At 35.4% G+C, this 20,640-nt stretch overlaps 1 protein-coding gene across 5 annotated transcripts in view; it reads right to left on the reverse strand.

Moving 5' to 3' along the window:
* Positions 1-5,798: 5,798 nt before the first annotated feature.
* The window catches only part of SLC4A7 (solute carrier family 4 member 7), a 110,903-nt gene continuing 96,061 nt past the window's right edge, over positions 5,799-20,640 (reverse strand). For 3 of the 5 annotated variants that reach the window (XM_040636882.1, XM_040636881.1, XM_040636884.1), the window contains 4 exons: positions 17,244-17,375; positions 14,856-14,953; positions 11,983-12,090; positions 5,799-10,044 (listed from right to left, as the gene is read on the reverse strand). In XM_040636882.1, the coding sequence (XP_040492816.1) occupies positions 9,963-10,044; positions 11,983-12,090; positions 14,856-14,953; positions 17,244-17,375 (420 nt within the window). In that variant the 3' untranslated portion in view covers positions 5,799-9,962. The remainder of the gene's footprint in view (positions 10,045-11,982; positions 12,091-14,855; positions 14,954-17,243; positions 17,376-20,640) is intronic. The other 2 variants (XM_040636885.1, XM_040636883.1) reach the window with 1 other exon arrangement.

Consider the following 20,640-nt stretch of genomic DNA (forward strand, 5'->3'; position numbering starts at 1 on the left):
GGACTGGTGGAAACTGTAATATAGTGAAAATGGGGATGGTGATGTGGAAATTGGTTTGCCAGCTATTAATAAGATAAAGGCTTGATCGTTGATGGAAATGCAGAAGAGGTGGTGTCAAAGAATGTGATTTTGGTAACTGAATGGATAGGTCTGCCCAAGATAGGGAACCCAAGGGTGGCAGTCTGATGGGAGTGGCGGGAGATAGCTTCTAGGGTTACACACGTGTGGAGTTAACTGGCAGTTGGATTTGGGGGTCTGGCGTCTGGTGGAGCAGCCTAGGCTGGAGGTGGACGCTTTCCAGTCATCGGCAGACATGTGCTGCGTGAAGGCGTGGACGTGGACAGCCTCACCCACGTGGTGCAGAAAAGCAGAGGGGCAGTCAAAGCAGCATCACAGAAGGGGAAGGCAGAAAAGCGACGCCAGTAAAGACTTTCAGGAATGAGGGTGCAGAGGTATCGGAGAAGACTGGGAGAGACACACTCACGCTGCATGTAACCAAAATAATTCCTTCATCGAACCGAAAGGGCCATCAAACATCGTTGATGGCACCTGCCCACCATCCAGCCGCACGACACCAACCCTTCTGCTAAGAGACACGCTCACAGCGACTCGCCTACCCGCGACAGCCCGCACTCTCTGCCCCTGCCCCATGGCGAGTGAAGCTGACTCCCGGAGGCTTCGGGGCTGCTCCACAAGGACCTGTGGGCATCTCCTTGGAGACCGTGCCTCAAACCGCGCGCCGGCGCAGAGGAACGCCCGCCCCTGCCCCACTCACCGCGCCAGAGGGAGGGTCCCTCCTTCAGGCCAATTTCTAAATCTTCCTCCTCATCGTTTCTGCTGCTGCCACCCGCGGCTCCGGATCGGGGGGCCCGTCCCGCCCACCCCCCCAGCCCACTCCCTGTCCCCTCCACCTCGGGGACACCACTGCCTGCTGCACCGTTGGTACAATCAAATCCTGCTTTAGGCCACCAACCGGCGCTGGCTGAGCCAATGCCAACACCTCTTCTTCCGCTTCGCCGGGGCGCCTCGGCCAATCAGGAACAGCCGTGCTGCGGCGTACCGAGCGCCATAGCGACGGGTGACACCTGCCTCGGGGTTGCCGTAGCAACCACAGAACGCGCAGGTCCCAGCCCCAACGCTGCAAGCCACAGAGGAGGGAGGTGGTACTTAGGACTGTGCTGCGGCCAGTTCATCCTGACCTAGAGTTACTAGACCGTGGACAGGTTTCCTAAACCCTGTGGATTTTTCTGGACTTGGGTGTGCTCAACTTTTAGCATTTGAAACAAAACAGGTGGGAAAGAGCTACTTCATCTTAGGGTGCTTACTTTCAAGAACTGCTATGGACTAAAAATCAATTCTCTTCCAAAGCAAAGATTAGTTTGAAAGCATCAACGTTACACGCTACATAGCCTTCATATACTGTGAACACATTTTTGGTTACTCAAGCGCAATGCACACCTCAGGTAATGACAATAGAGTGCTGTGAAAATAAAAGTGAACATTCAAGACATCTGTACGGTTCACCTAGCATAGGCAAGTCTCCACCTTTTGTGAAGATCTGAAACTTCTTGAAAAAAAATTGAATTGCATTAAAGTCTTAAAAAGATGAGTCACATTATGAACCTTTAAACAATGAAAAATATCCATGCTCATTCTATGCCAGACCCTATTCCACAACGTCATCTGCTAGTCATTGTTTTTCATCCTAGTTTAGAATTGAAAATGGAGAAAAAAGAAGTTTTCTCAGTTGCCCAGCTAGTTACTGACACACCTGGTAAGTGGTAGAGGCAGGGAAGAACCCACACAGCCCTACACAGTTGTGTAGGTAGTGCCTACAGTTTGAATCTAGAGCCCAGTCTAACCACACTGATGCCCCAGATTTCTTCAAGCATAGGGCCTACTCGATCTCATCTTAGTATTCCTCAAAATGACCACCAGCGCATCAATTAGTACAGTGACTGCATCTCCCAAAACTTGATTTAAAATGCATACATTTAAAATGCATATTTCCCTGATGTTTCTCTGCTTTGAATAATAATGAAAAGTAGGCCCAATGGGATAACACCTGGCGTCGGGTAATTAAAAATATGTATTCTAACCTACAAGAACAAGGTCCCATCTTGGAAATGTAGAAAGGGGAAATGAAAGCCACTCGGGTAAATACAACAGAACTAATTAATTAAACTTCAGAGAACATAAAGCCAGCAGCGTTAATGTTACCAATCGGAAAACAAAAGATGAATTGTGCGGAGTTGAAAAAGTATTCTCTTAAAGATTTTTAAATATTTATCAGTGAGATAAAATGATTCCAATTAACTTCTCTTCTTCATCTGAATACTGAATGTGCTTCCCATCTTTTTCTCAACAAAATGGTAAACTAACGTTTTGGCCTTTCCTGAATAGAAATGAAAGTTGCACAGAAGATTAAGCAAGAAGGACACTTGCCTCTCAAGGGGACCAGCACTATCCTCTGTACCTGGTAAGGGCCCACACTGTTCTGTGTGATAAAGATCCATGCCCCCAAAGGGTCATGTGTGCCTTAAGTTTATGGCTTATGTGGTAGGGCCCAAACTTGAAACACCTAACATCTATCCCCTTTTTATGTTTTCCAATACCCGTTTTGCTACGCTGAAATGATTTCATAGACAATGTAAAAAGTTCAAAAGCAAAATAAAAGTCTTAACTACAACATAAAGAACGAATAAAAGTAATTTAAACAGGTACCAAAATAGGTATACATTTTCAGGATTAACAAGAGGACAAAATCGTTTCCCCAAATTTCTAAGGCATCCAGGACTAAAAAAGGGTATTTAAATACACACGCACACACACTTACACTCGAGGAATGAGAATGATCTTGTAATTGGCAACAGAAGGTTGAGTACAATTTGAAGGAAAAGCAGAACTGAAATCGAGTCTCGAAAGAACGAGAGACAAACTGAAAGAAAGGTTTTCCAGTCAGGAATGTTCTCATTCAAAGCCTAAAGGTAGAAATGTAAAGGTTAGCCATAGAAAGAACTGATACTCAAGAGATCAGATACGCCTTAATGAGCAAGATAAAACAAAATAAGTAAGATTTCCGAGTGTAGGAATAGAAGGTACATTCCTCAATCTCATAAAAGCCATCTATGAAAAGCCTACTGCAAATATTATTCTCAATGGGGAAAAGCTAAAAGCCTTTCCCTTAAGATCAGGAACTCGACAAGGATGCCCACTCTCGCCACTATTATTCAACATAGTACTAGAAGTCCTTGCAACAGCAATCAGACGACAAAAAGGGATCAAAGGTATTCAAATCGGCAAAGAAGAAGTCAAAATGTCTCTCTTTGCAGATGACATGATACTCTATATGGAAAACCCAAAAGAAGCCACTCCCAAACTATTAGAAGTTATAGAGCAATTCAGTAACGTGGCAGGATACAAAATCAATGCTCAGAAATCAGTTGCATTTCTATACACGAATAACGAGACCGAAGAAAGAGAAATTAGGGAATCCATCCCATTTACAATAGCACCAAAAACCATACGTTACCTTGGAATTAACTTAACCAGAGACGTAAAGGACCTATATTCTAGAAACTATAAATCACTCTTGAAAGACATTGAGGAAGACATAAAAAGATGGAAAGATATTCCATGCTCATGGATTGGAAGAATTAACATAGTTAAAATGTCCATGCTACCCAGAGCAATCTACACTTTCAATGCTATCCCGATCAAAATACCGAGGACATTTTTCAAAGAACTGGAACAAATAGTCCTTAAATTTGTATGGAAACAGAAAAGGCCCCGAATCTCCAAGGAACTGTTGAAAAGGAAAAACAAAGCTGGGGACATCACAATGCTGGATTTCGAGCTGTACTACAAAGCTGTGATCACAAAGACAGCATGGTACTGGCACAAAAACAGACACATAGACCAATGGAACAGAATAGAGAGCCCAGAAATGGACCCTCGGCTCTTTGGGCAACTAATATTTGATAAAGCAGGAAAAAACATCCAGTGGGAAAAGACAGTCTCTTCAATAAATGGTGCTGGGAAAATTGGACAGCTACATGTAAAAGAATGAAACTTGACCACTCTCTCACACCATACCCCAAAATAAACTCCCAATGGATGAAACACCTCGATGTGAGACAGGAATCCATCAAAATTCTAGAGGAGAACATAGGCAGCAACCTCTACGACATCGGTCAAAGCAACCTTTTTCATGACACATCCCCAAAGGCAAGAGAAACAAAAGATAAAATGAATTTATGGGACTTCATCAAGATTAAAAGTTTCTGCACAGCCAAGGAAACAGTCAGAAAAACTAAGAGGCAGCCCACGGAATGGGAGAATATATTTGTAAATGACACTACAGATAAAGGACTGGTATCCAAGATCTACAAAGAACTTCTCAAACTCAATACACGAGAAACAAATAAACAAATCAAAAAATGGGCAGAAGATATGAACAGACACTTTTCCAATGAAGACATACAAATGGCTAACAGACACATGAAAAAATGTTCAAAATCATTAGCCATCAAGGAAATTCAAATCAAAACCACACTGAGATACCACCTTACGCCAGTTAGAATGGCAAAAATAGACAAGGCAAGAAACAACAATTGTTGGAGAGGATGTGGAGAAAGGGGATCCCTCCTACATTGTTGGTGGGAATGCAAGTTGGTACAGCCACTCTGGAAAACAGTGTGGAGGTCCCTTAAAAAGTTAAAAATTGAGCTACCCTATGATCCAGCCATTGCACTACTGGGTATTTACCCCAAAGATACAGACGTAGTGAAGAGAAGGGCCATATGCACCCCAATGTTCATAGCAGCAATGTCCACAATAGCTAAATTGTGGAAGGAGCCGAGGTGCCCTTCAACAGATGACTGGATTAAGAAGTTGTGGTCCATATATACAATGGAATATTACTCAGCTATCAGAAAGAACGAGTTCTCAACATTTGCTGCCACATGGACGGCACTGGAGGAGATAATGCTAAGTGAAATAAGTCAAGCAGAGAAAGACAACTATCATATGATGTCTCTCATCTATGGAACATAAGAACTAAGATGATCGGTAGGGGAAGAAAGGGATAAAGAAAGGGGGGTAATCAGAAGGGGGAATGAAACATGAGAGACTATGGACTATGAGAAACAAACTGAGGACTTCAGAGGGGAGGGGGATGGGGGAATGGGATAGACCGGTGATGGGTAGTAAGGAGGGCACGTATTGCATGGTGCACTGGGTGTTATACACAACTAATGAATCATCGAGCCTTACATCGGAAACCGGGGATGTACTGTATGGTGACTAACATAATATAATAAAAAATCATTAAAAAAAAAAATAAGTAAGATTTCCTTTCCTCTCACCTTCTAAAAACAAAACAAAAACTCAAAGTTCTATAGATGGGAATAATAAATTGACAAAACACTTTTTCCTAAAATAAATGTAAGAAAACTTCCAGATGAGATTTCTAGAACTCTAAGCACCTTTCTTACTCCCAAAGGTTATCAAGTTCATGTTGGGATATCAGAAGTGATTTCTTCTTATAGAGAAAATAATGGACCAGCCTACTCTTTCTTAAAGGGCTTTAATTTTGATATTTCCTAACTATTAAAAAGTCATTGTGAAACACACAACACTTTGTTTCACCTTCTTTCCTGTCTCCTTACTGAAGCATATGAATATTAGGAAGCAGGAAACAGAAATCACCTATTTTCCTTCATCCTCCATCTCTCTGCATGAGAAAGATACACAGCAATTCTAATAATCGAAGTACAAAGTGAAGACAATATCCAATAACTAATTCAGTAGACTTTTATTGCTCTTTCAACTTCAATAACATCTCTAAAAAATAGTTTTCTTCTAATAATTATGAAACAAATTTGAAAGGCAGGATCGTTCACATTATAGACTTGGTAGAGACTTGTACTTCATATAAATGAAAAATACCAGTTCAACGTTTTAAATGTTTAATTTACCTTGGATTTTATTACAAAAGAAAATACTATCATTGTAATTATAAAAGTCATAAAAATTAGAACTGTACTGTGAAATTATACCAAGCTATCAAAAACTATATAAATGAACAATAAAATTCAATTTCTATTTATTCAAACATAGTAAACACTGGAAGATAACACCCCTAAAAAACAAACAAAAACCCCCCAGATTTTTAATATTAAAGTAACAAAAGGAAAGCCACAACACAAAAATCAATCAATGCACAAAATCTGATTAAAAAACCACTGGGGTTTAACAATTACTATAAGTCAACTGTAGAAGTCAGTATGTGCTAACTGAAGTTTAAAAACTGATCTTTAGATGATTCCATTTCCAACTGTATATTTTCCTATTATTGATACTTATATTTTTGATATGTTAGAAAAGAACCAACTTCACATTAAAATTGCCAAATTTTGAATTTTGAACACTATTTTAAATTTTCAATGTCCTAAAATCTTTAAGCTTACTTTCTAAAAAATAAATAATCGTTGGACTAAACCAAGACATTTCACACGTGTATTACATAGGATAACAATGATGTCATCTACATAAATAAATTTAAAATATTAAGTTATTTAATTTAAACATTTTTGAATTACAATGTTATATCAATGGCTTACACATCCAAAATCTGAGCACTTTAAAACAGGGTTCACACGCTGAGCACATTGAAAGAACTGAAGTACATGATATGATCCTTGACAGACAGCAGGCTCTGATGTAATGCCTCAGTTTCAGAAACCATTTTATGTTCTATAGAATCTTGAACCTGTCTTTGTGAAAGGAAAAACTTAGAAAGCTATTATATACATACATAAACTTGAAGTATGAGGAAGAAACAAATGCTTTTTGGAGGGAGAAAACAAAAATTAGTAATTTTGAGTGGTAAAGAAACCTGCTTCATAAATACACGCATTAGCACGTAAATTTTGTCCTACATGTTTTACAAAGACTTGGCAAATAGGAACATTGATACGCCACAGCTTTTTTCAACAACTGAAGAGATTTAAGATTTTTAACATCATTCTCTCTCTCTCTCTCTCTCTCTCTCTCACACACACACACACACACACTAGAAAGACTGTGTGCTTCACTTCAGCGTATCTAAAATTATAAGAGAATATATAGAATCATCCTTTTGTCATAAGGAAGTTAGTTCATTGTTTTCTCAAAAGCTGCTATTTTAGAGTGAAATAGCATTCAAAAGAAAGATTTCAGATGGTCAACATCAGGATTTATTATAGTCTCTGTAAACAGACATCTATAAATAAATAAAACAGGGTGGAGAGAAGACTACCCTGAGGTGGCTCTGTAGCCAGGGTATTCAGTAGCACTAAGCTCCATCCTGGAAACCAAGGCTTCTAAGAAAGTGCAGGGCTGTTTATATTAATTTATTTTGTAAATGGAATATGTACAGGTTTAATTATTTTGCACCTTGAGGTAAATCAGTACATTGCAATTACTACTGCTCATTTACACCTATTTAAGGCAACATTTAAAAATTAATATATGTAGTAAATTATATTTTTCACTGTCTTGCAATGAACACTATCCATGATTGTTATTTTTCAAAAATAGTGGGAAAATATTCTAACCATGTAGAACAAGCAGTTAATTACTTAATAAACATGAGTTACCTTTGCTCTTCAATGGAGTAGTCATATCAGATCATTTTGTAAGTCAAGTAGTCAAAAGAAAGCAGAAACCATGAACAATTAGAAACAGTAAAAACATTTTGAGTGCAAAGTATTTTGCAAGTCATGGTTTTTCTGGCACTGGACAATTACTATACATAATTAAATAAAATCACAGAAACACTATGATCCCAGGTAGTTTTCAGTTTAAATTTTAAAATCCCTTCCTGTAAAATAAGCGTATTTGTTAACCCTACAATGTCCAGACACAAAGAAATGATGTGAGGAAATCCCCTTGTTCAGGTCCATCAGGGGAGTTTACAAAATACAGCAGCAAATACGGGGGCCTTTGGAAATGATTATGCTGCTATGGTAACAGGAACCATCTCAATGGAAGCTCATAAAGAATAATAAGCACCATGGGTAATACTCGATTTTCAATTGCCAAGAGAGTCTAACTCTTTTTCAGGCAGTACCGAATGATGCCAGCTCTACTTTCTAAAGAAAAGTAGCTACATTTTCAACTTCTCATTCGAGGCAGAAGTCGAATCCTTTATTTTAACTAGAATCTGACAATATGGTCTCCGATGGGGAAATCATATCAGCTATCAAAATAGCTTAGAATGGATTAAAAACACTCCAGAAGTGCTAAAATATCAGCTTTTGGCATTCCTCATGATCCTCTGTAAGATCGATCATTCATACTTTTGTACTTTAATTACAAATGATTAAAGGGAGCATTGGAATTGCATTAAGATTTTCATCCTAATATTCATGTCACAATTTCGGTATTTCTGTGGCTTCTCAATACTCATTTGGTTTTTGTAAATTATCCTCTTGCCAAATCACTTTCACAACCCCATTCATCCAGTCCTACAGGCTTAAATAAGAACATTTATTTATTTCATGGAGAGCTAAGAGTATATAAAAGATGACTAAAAAGATTTGCTAGAAGGTAAAAAGATAGCTCAGAAAAGCAGAAACTAAATAACAAATACTAACACAAACTAGAAAGAATGCCATCAATCTGAGCTATACATAAAATGTCGAAATTCCTTTTAAAATACAAATATGGCAGTGCTGCATATCAAAGATGTAAAAATCTGTCAACTGCTTCCAAAGATAATAAACCATAAATGCAAGTGAGCACCAACTATTTACATTAACATTTTAAATTATTCTGTATTTGCTACCTTTTCAAATGTTTATATAATATTTAAGTATCATATCAATTAAAATAAATAAAATAGTTTAAAATGAAATCACAGATAACCATCTATTAAATATTATCTATACCATAGAAAGACTAACAACGTAAACAAGGAAATGAAAGGTAATTCTTTAGAATGAAGTAATACTGATCATAAACCCATTAAGAGAATTCTGACTCCTGATTATTTAATCATATTACTTGTAATAGAAAAATAATCAAGAACGTGAACGTGATATAAGCTTAACCACATTTGAAGTAAAAGACAGCAAAGGCAGAGAACAGAGTGGGTATTCTAGGTCTTATAAAGCATTAGGATTCAGAAAAGACTTCTACAAAGGCAACAAAATTTAACTATTATCAATTGGCATTTTACAGCTTCTAAAATCCATAAAGTTATGACTGGTATGGGGTTAAATTATAAAATCACCTGCAATTTCACTTGTCTATCGGAATAGAAACCTAGATGTGGAGGTTTTAAGATTTAAAATAAATTTTAAAAACATAAAGGTCAAAACTATGGTTCTTATCTAGAAAGTTTCTATTGTTCTAACCTTTAGAGCCAAAAACTCTCCACTGCTTGTGAAACATGATGGACAACTGCATAAATGAAACACACATACAGAGAAGCCATGACATGTTACCATTTGTCCCACAACACCGGCATAAAGACTCCTTGTTCTTCCCATAAAGAACTAACAGAAGTGAAACAGTATGTAAAAATTTTTAGTAACTCAAGTAAAAATTATAAATATATGGACAAAGTACATCACCTAAGGTTGGTATGAATTATCACTGATGAACAAATAGATATAAAGGAAAACTAGATTGAATGCATTTCCCCACATCTTTCTACTGAAGAACAGAACTTTTTTTCCCAACAGAATAAATATTTGAATAGAACCATGTACCTCATAAGACCATTTCATTATATACACAGTCCCAAGGTGTTCCTAACAAACTTCAGACACTACTTCAAAAAACCCAGGAGTCACGCATAAACAGCCTGACATACGATATTGTTATATATAGTGACATGAAAGACACACATCTCATATATATATATCTATATATATATGTATAACTATATATATATAATTCTTCTTGGTTCAATTCTATAACGAAGTTTCAGCATCCATGTATTTCTTTGCTGGTTCATCTTCAAAATTTATTTTCACACTCACAGGTTTTTCGGGGCTATTTAAAACAAAGAATGAGAATAAAAGATTTTGAAATGGACAAATATTATATTCAAAACATGGCCAACACTTAGTATCCATAATAAAAGCCTTTTGAAATGACTATTAATATTATAAACATATGACTCGCTATTATTATTTTACTGCTTTCTTTTCATATCAGTAAATTTGATCGGAAAGACAAATATTAAAAATTAAGTTTTTTTTAATGGATATGCTTGCCACTGAAATTCATGTTTTTCTTACAACTGAAGAGGCATTTCTTAAAATTAGTCATTATATGACTAAGTTTGATTCATTAGTTTTATTTTATAAACAGTTGTAGCATGTGATATTTCACTGACAGGTCCATTAAATTAAAAGGCAATCTTCGTTAATACGGATAAGCATCAAATAATTTTCTGCAAAATGTAACAGATTTACAAACTTTCTTTCCCCAAATTTGGTTCACAAAGAAATCAAAACACACATATTCTATATTTTCAAGTTAATATCAAATATAATGATTCCATGTCCATGGATTTAAGTAACTGGTTTAATTGTAAAACATGAATATCTGTGTTTTGAAAAAAACTTTTCAAATGTATAAAAACACACTGTGATTTGCTGCCTTCTCCAGACAAGACTGGAGCAAAGACCTCCAAACATCTTTTCTGTTAAATGATGTAACCCAAACACTGTCTGTCTTCCCCTGTGATTTGGAATTGAGGGGCAACCTGAATGAAAGGCAGAAGTATCAAAGATACAATAATATTACTGTAAGGTCTTTACATTTATAACTATACTAATAATCTGGGCCACAAGTGCTGAGAGGGTGTGAAAAATTATTAAGAGTAAAAAGAGCATCAAGCTAAATTCTAGCTACATGGAATAATCAAAATGACAAAGAGTTCAATTTAAAAAACTTTTAAGATCAAAGGTAGAAGAAAGGAATTAGTCCAGCTTAGAGAATCAGAAGTCAAGAAATGATTTAAAAAAAAAAAAAAAGAGGTGGGGGGATAACAGAGATTAAGGAGGAGCAAAGCTCTAAGAAGAGGTGAGGAAGGAATGAATAAAACCTAACCAATTATTATCAAAAGACAGTAACTAACCAATCAGAAGCAGCTAGTGACCATTTGCCCAGAGAAGTTTTGACCTGACGCCCAAGTATATGGACACGCAACAGTGTCTGGCACAAGGTGCACACAGAGTATTTGTGGAATAGGAATGACTGAATACACTGCAGAATAATACCTCATTTCAACACAGACCCAAGGGATTAAAATACTCATGGTTATCAAACTAGAATCCCTTAAATTCAGGCCTCAAAATGAGGGGGAAAGAAAGAAAAAATGGCTTCCTAACAAGAAATCTAAAAAAGGAATCATGAAAATTATTATGGAATACTTGGTCCCTTATAAAACTGAATGGTGTTTATATCTGTGGGTTAAAAATTTCTTCCAACTATCTTCTAGGAAAATGCTTACCTCACCTGAAGAAATGGCAGGCTAAAACAAAACAAGGAAAACAATCATGGCTGTCCTTTTTCTTGGACCATCAGAAAGCATGATGGAGGCAGTGTTCACTTAAGAGTATTTATGTAACCCCTAGTAATTATCTTTCTTTACACGGTTTCTGATCTTTTATATACTTATTCCATACTGCCAAATGGATATATTCGTTTTTATTATAAAATGGCTCAAATGCTTTTTTGGAAATAGGCAATTATGAATTAAAAAAAAAAACCTATTGGCACTTATACCTGATTTCCAGTATTCAGTAAAATGATGGATAGACAGATAAAAGGAAGGAGGAAAGAAGAAAAGAAGGCGGGTTTTGTTAAGAGAATATAACTTATGCAAACTGAGTTACATTTAATGGTTTTATGAAATAGCTATCTATCCATAAGTCAACTGAAAATTGGCTAGTTAGAAAATGCGTAAAGAGTTACAGCTACCTCGTGCTAGATCTGGTTACTTTGGCATTCTCAGTATTCATGGAAAGTGCCTTCCACTGTGCAGTTTTGGCCATTTCATCTGATATGTTAACAACTGAGGGATCAACACTGAAGAACAAATACACTTTTTGGTTAGTATTCAGAACTTGCAAAAGCATTAATATTGTCACTCTTAACTACATAATATTTGTCTTCATCAACTTAAAATTGAGAAAACTCTTTGTCATGCACTTAAACCAAGTCCAGCAAAATATCAGAATTCGGGAGTTCTGTTTTATAAAGGTCTCATGGGGAATTACATCTTTCTGTATAATCGAAACTAGGAGTAAGATTAATTAAATTGGCAATGAAGCCAATGATGATCATCTTGGCCATGAGTATATTATTGAAATAACATAAAAGAATACATTTATGTGCTTGTAAATATAAAAAATACAGCCTCAAGTCAATTACAAAACTTTTACAACTGGCACAAATTTCAATTTCATCAACTAAAGATCCAAAGTATATAAGGAAAACTTAAGATTATGATTTAAAAAAAAAAAAAAGCTTTTAAAAAAAATCATTAAAAAAATGATGGAAAGGCAACACTTTAAAAACAACAGAGCTCTGAAAATATCTGAACAAAAAACACAAAAGCTTATAAATATCACTTTTAACTGACATTCACATTTTTAATGTCGAAGTGTTATTCTATCAAATTTATCAAAATCAAAGGAACAAAATACTGTCCTTCATTGTAAGAGATAAATGTAACCACTGTCTTTATAAAATACTGCAAAATTCCTTCGAGACCCTAAATCCAACAACGATGATATCCATAAATAATTTTGGGCTCAAGGTTGTCAGGCACAAGTAATGTGAAAGTACTATGAAGTTAAAAGAAATATATTTGAAAGTCCTTTTTCCTAACCAAAAGAGTACTATTTCATGCATATAAGCGACAAATACAAATGTCGAATTAGGCCTTAAGTTCACAATGTGATGGCAGCAACGTGATAAGTAACTAAATGGCAGTCATTTTAGAAAGTGCTAGCTTTGTTCACACTTTAAATCCAAAGGTCATTTAAAATATAAGACTACAGAGAAATGTGACATGGTCACTGCAGAATCTCTAGGAAAGGTGCTTTACCAAGTCTATTTTTTTAAAGTGCACAAAATTTGAATGCCCAAATTCACAATGGCAGATCCAACCAACTTGAAACTACCTTCTCTGAGTAAATGTTTCTGTGGCTGGTTGCCAACTTCAAATAACTGGAGAGAGACATTCCTGAAGCACTTTCTAATTTCAAACGTCCCCCTCTACGAACTTTCCCATTAGTAGAATTAATTCAGACTTTTAAAGACAGTACATGTTTTGTTTTTTCCCCAAAATAAAACAAGATGGGGGAAAAAATCTGTCTACATTAAATCAGTTAGTTTCATATTTTATGGAGTTTTACAGTTTCCAAATGTTTTTCTTTATCATCTCATTTGATTTTCATGGCAAGTAATCCAAGGTTACTTAAGATTTTAAATTAGGGCAGATAAATAGGTCAGCCAATTGCTAGCATTCTTAATGTTCAAATTTTAAGCAAAGCAGCATTTATTTTGGCCTATGTCATCACTTAAAAAGGCAAAAGGAAATATACAGATAATCATTCTTTTTGTTAAACATCAGACAGTATAGTATACATTCCACTTAAATTTGTCAAGGCCCATGTATAATCATACTGAGTAAGTGATAATGTAGGACCTATAGAAATTAAGTGGCGAATAATCTCAGCAAACTGATGACTCACTAATAACCATCATGGCAGTTCCTATACTCTTTTTATGAGTACAACAAAGTTAATATATTAATTCATTTAACACTTATAGAACCCAGCAAAGCAGGGGACTAAAGCTGGCTATATTAAGATGTCTATACTTGGCATTTAGTTTAAAGTATGTAAAGAAAGATTTGAGGGAAAATCATGAAAGGTGACACAGAGTAATACCAATGATGAAAATTAATAGTAAAAAAGTTTAAAGGAATATTACTGGATTAATTCATTTATCAAAACTAATCAATATGTAGAAGTCTAAATAAGACCTCTGTAAAAACTATAAAGATCAATTAAAAGTGAAAAAAACCCCAAAGTTAATAAATACCAACAAAACTTTTCCATTAACTGGTTAGGGAAGGAACTTACATACATTCTAAAACTGACTTTGCTACAATCAAAAGCTAATCAGAAATACAATAAATGTGGAAATAGGAAATAATATGTTTTTAATCTTTTAAAACTACAATAAAGTACACAGAGTTTAAAGACAGAATTTACCACTGCCTTTAGTTCTTAAATTTACATGTAAATCATCAAAGTCATACATAATAAGCTATATATGGAACTCAATTTTTTTATAATATGAGCACTCACTGCCAACAGTCAAGTCACACCTTTGAGCTCTAGGGCCTCTGAACATAGTCACAATTTGGAAGATTTGGAAGATTTATCAGAAAATGGATTACAAAGGTTAATTTTCCAGCACACACTGATGCAGGCTAATAAAGGACAGAAAGGGAAAAGCTATACTGATTTTAAACTTCATTAAAACAGAAGGAGTGATGCCGGACAAGTAACTCTTGTCTGCCAGGCATGGAAGTTGGTTTAAGGCTCCGGTCCAAGTCTAGCTTTCTCTTCACTCCTGCCTACAAACCTGCAGAGGGGAAGGACCGTGAGACTTCCTCTTCAGATTCCTGAGGACCCCCTTTAAGTTGACTTATGGCAGACACCGGTTTTGTCATCTTTTAAAAATAGAGATCCCTACTTTAACAAAGCATTACATGGCTTATTCATGTACTTAACGTGTATACGAAATACAATTTACAAGATGAAGTTTTATCTCACCTATACTTTAGGGCCTTAACTGGAATCTGTAAGAGACTTCCGCCTTCAAATGGAAGGTGCACAGTGTCGTCATCAGCTTGAAGCATTCGTTCAGCTTCCTTCAGAGCACATACACAAAAAAATTACTTGTCCCAGAATATTTCGAGGAGGACCAATATATAACATTTTCAAGAATTAGAAACCCAAACTGACAATATATTTAAACGTATTTGCCATGATTGAAAAATTTCTTTTACTATTATAAACATATACTTGTAGCACCAAAGAGAACAACTACTTGTAAAGGCTAAATTTTAAATGGTAACTTTCATTCAAGTTAATCAGGAATACTATGTTAAAATCAATTTAACTACATAACTGTTACCATCAATTATTAGTACATAATAAGAGACAAAATTTTGTGAAATCTGATGGCTTTCATTAAAAGACAATATAAGCAAAACCTCATTTGGATAAGGCAAGGTTTCTCAATCTCAGCAATACTGACCTGTAGGGCCAAACAATTATTTGTAGTAAGGGGCAATCCTGTATATGTAGGATGTCCAATAGCACCCTAGACCTCTACCCACTGGATGCCCATCTAATTCTGACAATCAAAAATTTCTCAAACACTGAAATATGAACACTGAGAAGAAATGTCACCCCAGGTAGAGAACAACTTATACCAGAGACAAGACTCAAAGTCATGGTATCATAATTACTGGGGACAGGGCAGGATGGACTGGGAGAGCACATACAGTCTTCTTTCTTACCACTAGAAATCCCACTATTTGTAGGTGGCAGTATGCCCAGCTTTTAAAAAAATAATTAAAAAAAAATAAAATAAAACCAGAGCTAAATTTCCCAGCATTCCTTGCAACTTCACGTGACCATGAGATGCAAGTGGAACTTACTGGATGACATTTCTGGAAAAACTTCTTAAAAAACAGGATAGCAGGAGAGAGCCCATTTTGCTTTCTCACCCCACCCCTTTCCTTCCTGCCATCTCTAATGCTAACATGAGAGCTCAAGCTCAGCATTCATTCTGACCTATGAGGTGATTCTGAGAATGGAAACTGTGTGCGGAGGTTGGGAGGACAGCAGCACAGGCACTCCAGAGCACTCCGTGGAGCCATCACACTAGATCACTCACTCTTCCCAAGATGTCTACATGAGAGCATAAACTCTTGTGCTTAAGCCTCCATTACGCTTGTTTTCTGTTATATACACTGAACCTTCTTCTAACTTAATACAGAAAATAATAAACAGGTAATTTCAACCTACGTATTTCATAAATAAATTGCATCCTATTTGAAAATTCACCAGAAGTTTATAAACATTTACATATATAATATAGTTAAAAAAAAAACTCTTTTAAAAATTTTGGAGGCTCAATTCAAACTAGTATTCCAGTTAGTATCCTAATTAAAGAGTCATAATTTTTGTTAAAAAATAAACATAAAACCAGTAATTTTGCCATAAATCAGCATTGAATGATCAATCCAAACTATGAAAAAAATACCAAGGCTTAAACCCAGTTTAAAGTTTGTTAAACTTTGCCTGTAAAGTTTTAATAAATGCATGTCCATAAATACTATGCAATGTAATAAAGTATAAATTATGCTGCTTTCTCTCAAAAATTAGGGGGAAAAGTAATTTTGAGATCTCTATTTAAACAGGACCATAATATTTAAAATGTATTATCTTTCTTCTTATCTTTGATTTTCAAGCAATATTCTTAATGGGAAAACTGAGTAGGGTACTAAAATCAATATAATCATCTGTGCTAAATGTTCAATGTCTACTTTTCCTTCTTACTATGTAATAGCATTGTGCTGGTTATTTAAAAAAAATCAAATTCAGAATAAAATATTCATGTAAATCTCTGTATACACATTAACTAATGGTACATAATACTGCATGTTAAGACTAGAGCTTAATAGTACTTTTTTGTAAAAAAATTACAGTCCTTTTTTGTCATTATGTATATGTCGGATTATTAAAATGCTGTTAAAATTAAAATGTACACTAAAATGTGCTTATTTAGTAATGTGCTTTCGTTACTTATGCTTTAACTATGCTCTAAACACTGCTAAATTCTCTGTTAAAATTAAGTGCACATGTGATATGTAACTTCTAAAAGGTTATTTTTGGGTCAGCACTTTGGAAGGGCAACTTAAGTTGGTAAAATGAGTAAGAGCTAATGTCTGGAACAAGTTACCTACTAACCTCTGCCTCAGTTTTCTTATTTGTAAACTGGGAATAACAGAAGCATCTACACTTCATAATAATAAGGTTCTTAGGAGGATTAAAGGAGCTGATTCCTGTAAAAACCACGAGAGTGCCTGCTACTTGGTACGAAATATTAAACAAGTGAACGGCGTAAATTTAAAATTCTGGTCTTTTTACCTCTTTCTCTTTTTTCTTTTTGTCATCTTCTTTCTTTTTCTTACTTTCTGGCATGAGATCATCAAGCCAACTAAGTTCTCTCTTTGTGAAACACAGATCCATGAGTTTGCGCACAAAGACTAATGCAAGAACCTTAAAAAGTTGGGGAGAAACGATTAAGAAACATCTAAAAATACATAAATTATATCACTTAAAGAGAGAAAAAGTATCAAATCATAAACAAACAAAAAAGTACTTCATGTATTTTATTTAAAAATCACTTCAGGGGCCCCTGGGTGGTGCAGCTGATTAATGGTCCGGACTTCTGGTTTAGGCTGAGGTCAGGATCTCAGGATCATGAGATCAAGCCCGGCCTCGCGTTCCACGATCAGCAAGGAGTCTGTTAAAGTCTCTCTCTGCCCCTCCCTGCATGTGTACTCACACTCTCTCTCTCTCTCTCTAATAAAGTAAATAAATTAAAAAAAAAAATAAAAATCACTTCACACACCATCTTATTTCAAAGAAACTGAGTCACCAATTTCTCTCAAGGTTCCTGCTCAAAGAAAACATAAAAGAAATGGCATTTTTAACCTTTTCCTATATAAACTCCTTGCATCCTGCATAAAACTATAAAGCAGATTAAGCATGGTATCTTCACAGTACAAGATTATTAATTTTTATGACTTTAAACGATATATATTATATAGGCAGATATTATTTTTTTTGAGAGTGTGCATGGGGGCGGAGGGGAGACAGACAGAGAATCTTAAGCAGGCTCCAACCACCCCCAGCACAGAACCCGATATAGGGCTCGATCTCATGACCTGAGCCGAAATCAAGAGTAGGATGCTTAACCAACTAAGACACCCAGACACTCCTAAATAGATGTAAATTTAAAAATCTCTTAAGCAATGCATTAGAGAACTCATTTGCCAATATTAGGTTTAGACTTCCCCATTATATATGTGAAAAAGAGACACCAATTACTTTAATTTGTTTACCTTTCACTGCTGTAAGGGTTGAAGATGTTTTCAAATGTTCATTGGCCATTTGGGTTTCTTCTGTTCTTACCATTTTCCTTATTACTATCTTTTGTCTGGTTTTCAATTTTTATGACTTTTGTTCATGAATGCATAAGAGCTCTGTGTAGTTCAGATGGAAGCATTTTATCTGCCTTATATGCTACAAATACTTTCTCCCAGTTCACAATCTGATTTTACTATGTTCATATAAAACATTTAATTATCATGTGGTCAAATAAATCTTTCCTTTACAGTTGGGTTTCCCTATCCTCTTGGAAAAGTTACCCTCAATCACTGGACTATATAAATATTTTTTTCAAAATTTTCTACTACATTTTAACATTTAAATCTTCAATTCATTTATGGTTTCTTTCTGAATATGGTGTTGGTTACAGAAGCAACCTTAGCTCCCATACACAGTCAAATCTTCTAAGACTACATACTAAATTTTCCCACATAGATGAATAAATGATCACCTTTAATGAAATGACCTGCTTATGGTATTCAAGTGGTAAGTTCTCATATATTCTGATAAATTTCTGGACTCATTAGTCTATTCTTCTGATTTGTCTATTCCCATGCCAATTCCATACTGTGTTAGCTACACTGACTTGACAGCAATTTTTAAATATTTAGTTATCACAACAGAGTGATATCAACACAGGAACAATCAAGTCCTTCACCCCGGACCCAGCCAGGAATTCTTAATTAGTTTTGTTTTGTTATTCCTCTGGTATTTACTATAGCCTTATTTTTTCATTAATATAACAATTTATATATAGTAAAATAGAAAAATATCATATATATAGTTTGGCGCTTTTGACAAACATACATATTCGTGGAATCCACACCCAAACAAGATACAGAACATGTCTACCATCCATGTTGTTATCTATGACTCTGGCATTTATTTTACTCTATAACCTTTAAAATTATCCGATTCACACTGACAACAACCTCTCCGAATACGCACAAACATACATGCAAATAAAACTCATAAAATTCATACTTGGAAGTGACGTCTTTACAATACTAAGTATGCAAAACAAAGAACGTGATATATCTTCCTATTTGTTCAGGTCTTAATTTTATGTACTTCACCATTATTATGGATTGAATTGTGTCCCCCATGAAAGATACATTGAAATCCTAACCCGTAGTACCCAGAATATGACTTTATTTGGAAATAGGGATGTTGGAGATATAAAGATGAGGTCATACTGGAGTAGGGTGGGCTCCTAATACAGTATGTCCAGTGTTCTTATAAAATGGTCATATCAAGACACAGTGACACACAGAACACCACATGACAAGGTGGGAATTTGGAGTTATACAGTTGCAACACAATGCCAAAGACTTTCAGCAAACCTCCAGAAGCTAGGAAGAGGCACAAAGGGTTCCCTTACAGGTTACGGAGACAGCATGGCCTCATCCACACCTTGATTTCAAACTTCCAGAATCCAAAGCTATCATATAATAAATTTCTTTTGGTAAGCCAGTGAGTTTTCTTATAACCACCCACTATAACAAAATTCTTCCTAATTCTATTAGGACTTTTAGTCTTTTTTCACTTGAGTCATTTGAGTTAATAGGCAATCACAGTATCTACAAATAATGTTATCTCTTCCTTATAACAAATATTATATTATTCTTATATCACAGTTAGAACCTTCAATTCATATCAAATAACAGTAATACTGTGCTTCCCTATATTAGAACTCATTTACAAATTTTTATTCATGATGACTGTAATTTTATAACTTTCTATCTTTAATTATGTTGGAAATTCTTCCTTGCTGCTGAAGTATCACAGTCTATTTAATCATGATATATTACTTACAGAAACACTGAGAATTTATTTATTTGTTAATATCTTAAGGTTTTTTTGCACTTATATTAGTGAGAAATCACCATCATTCTTCTGTATAACTTTACTAGCCTTTGTTATTAAGATCTTGCTAGTGTTTCATGAGAAAAAAATGCAGATCTTTCCATCTTTTCTAGAATAATTCAAGAAGTACTGGAATTAACTGTTCTTTAAAACTCAGCTGGGCCTGTGATCCCAAGGCAGCTCTTCGGCCATTTCTCCAGTCTCTTGTATGCAAGTGAGTTATACAGATCCATAGATTTTATATTTCTCTTTGGGTCGATTCTGAAAAATGTATGTATAGAACGGAAATAATCCATCTCCTCTAGATCAGTGGCAGGCAAACCACAGCCCTTCGGTTAAGTCTGGCCCTACCTGTTTTTATGGCCTGTGACCTAAAATAGCTTTTAAAGATGCACATTTGGAGTTGATTTGATGATAGGGAACACTTTGAACCTCAGCCAAGTGAATTATTAACCCAAATGAAAAGAATTCCATTCTTCCCATTAGTAGTCTTTCATTTTAAAAA

The sequence above is a fragment of the Ursus maritimus genome, unplaced genomic scaffold (assembly GCF_017311325.1).
Source record: "Ursus maritimus isolate PB19 unplaced genomic scaffold, ASM1731132v1 scaffold_20, whole genome shotgun sequence".
Classification (NCBI taxonomy): domain Eukaryota; kingdom Metazoa; phylum Chordata; class Mammalia; order Carnivora; family Ursidae; genus Ursus; species Ursus maritimus.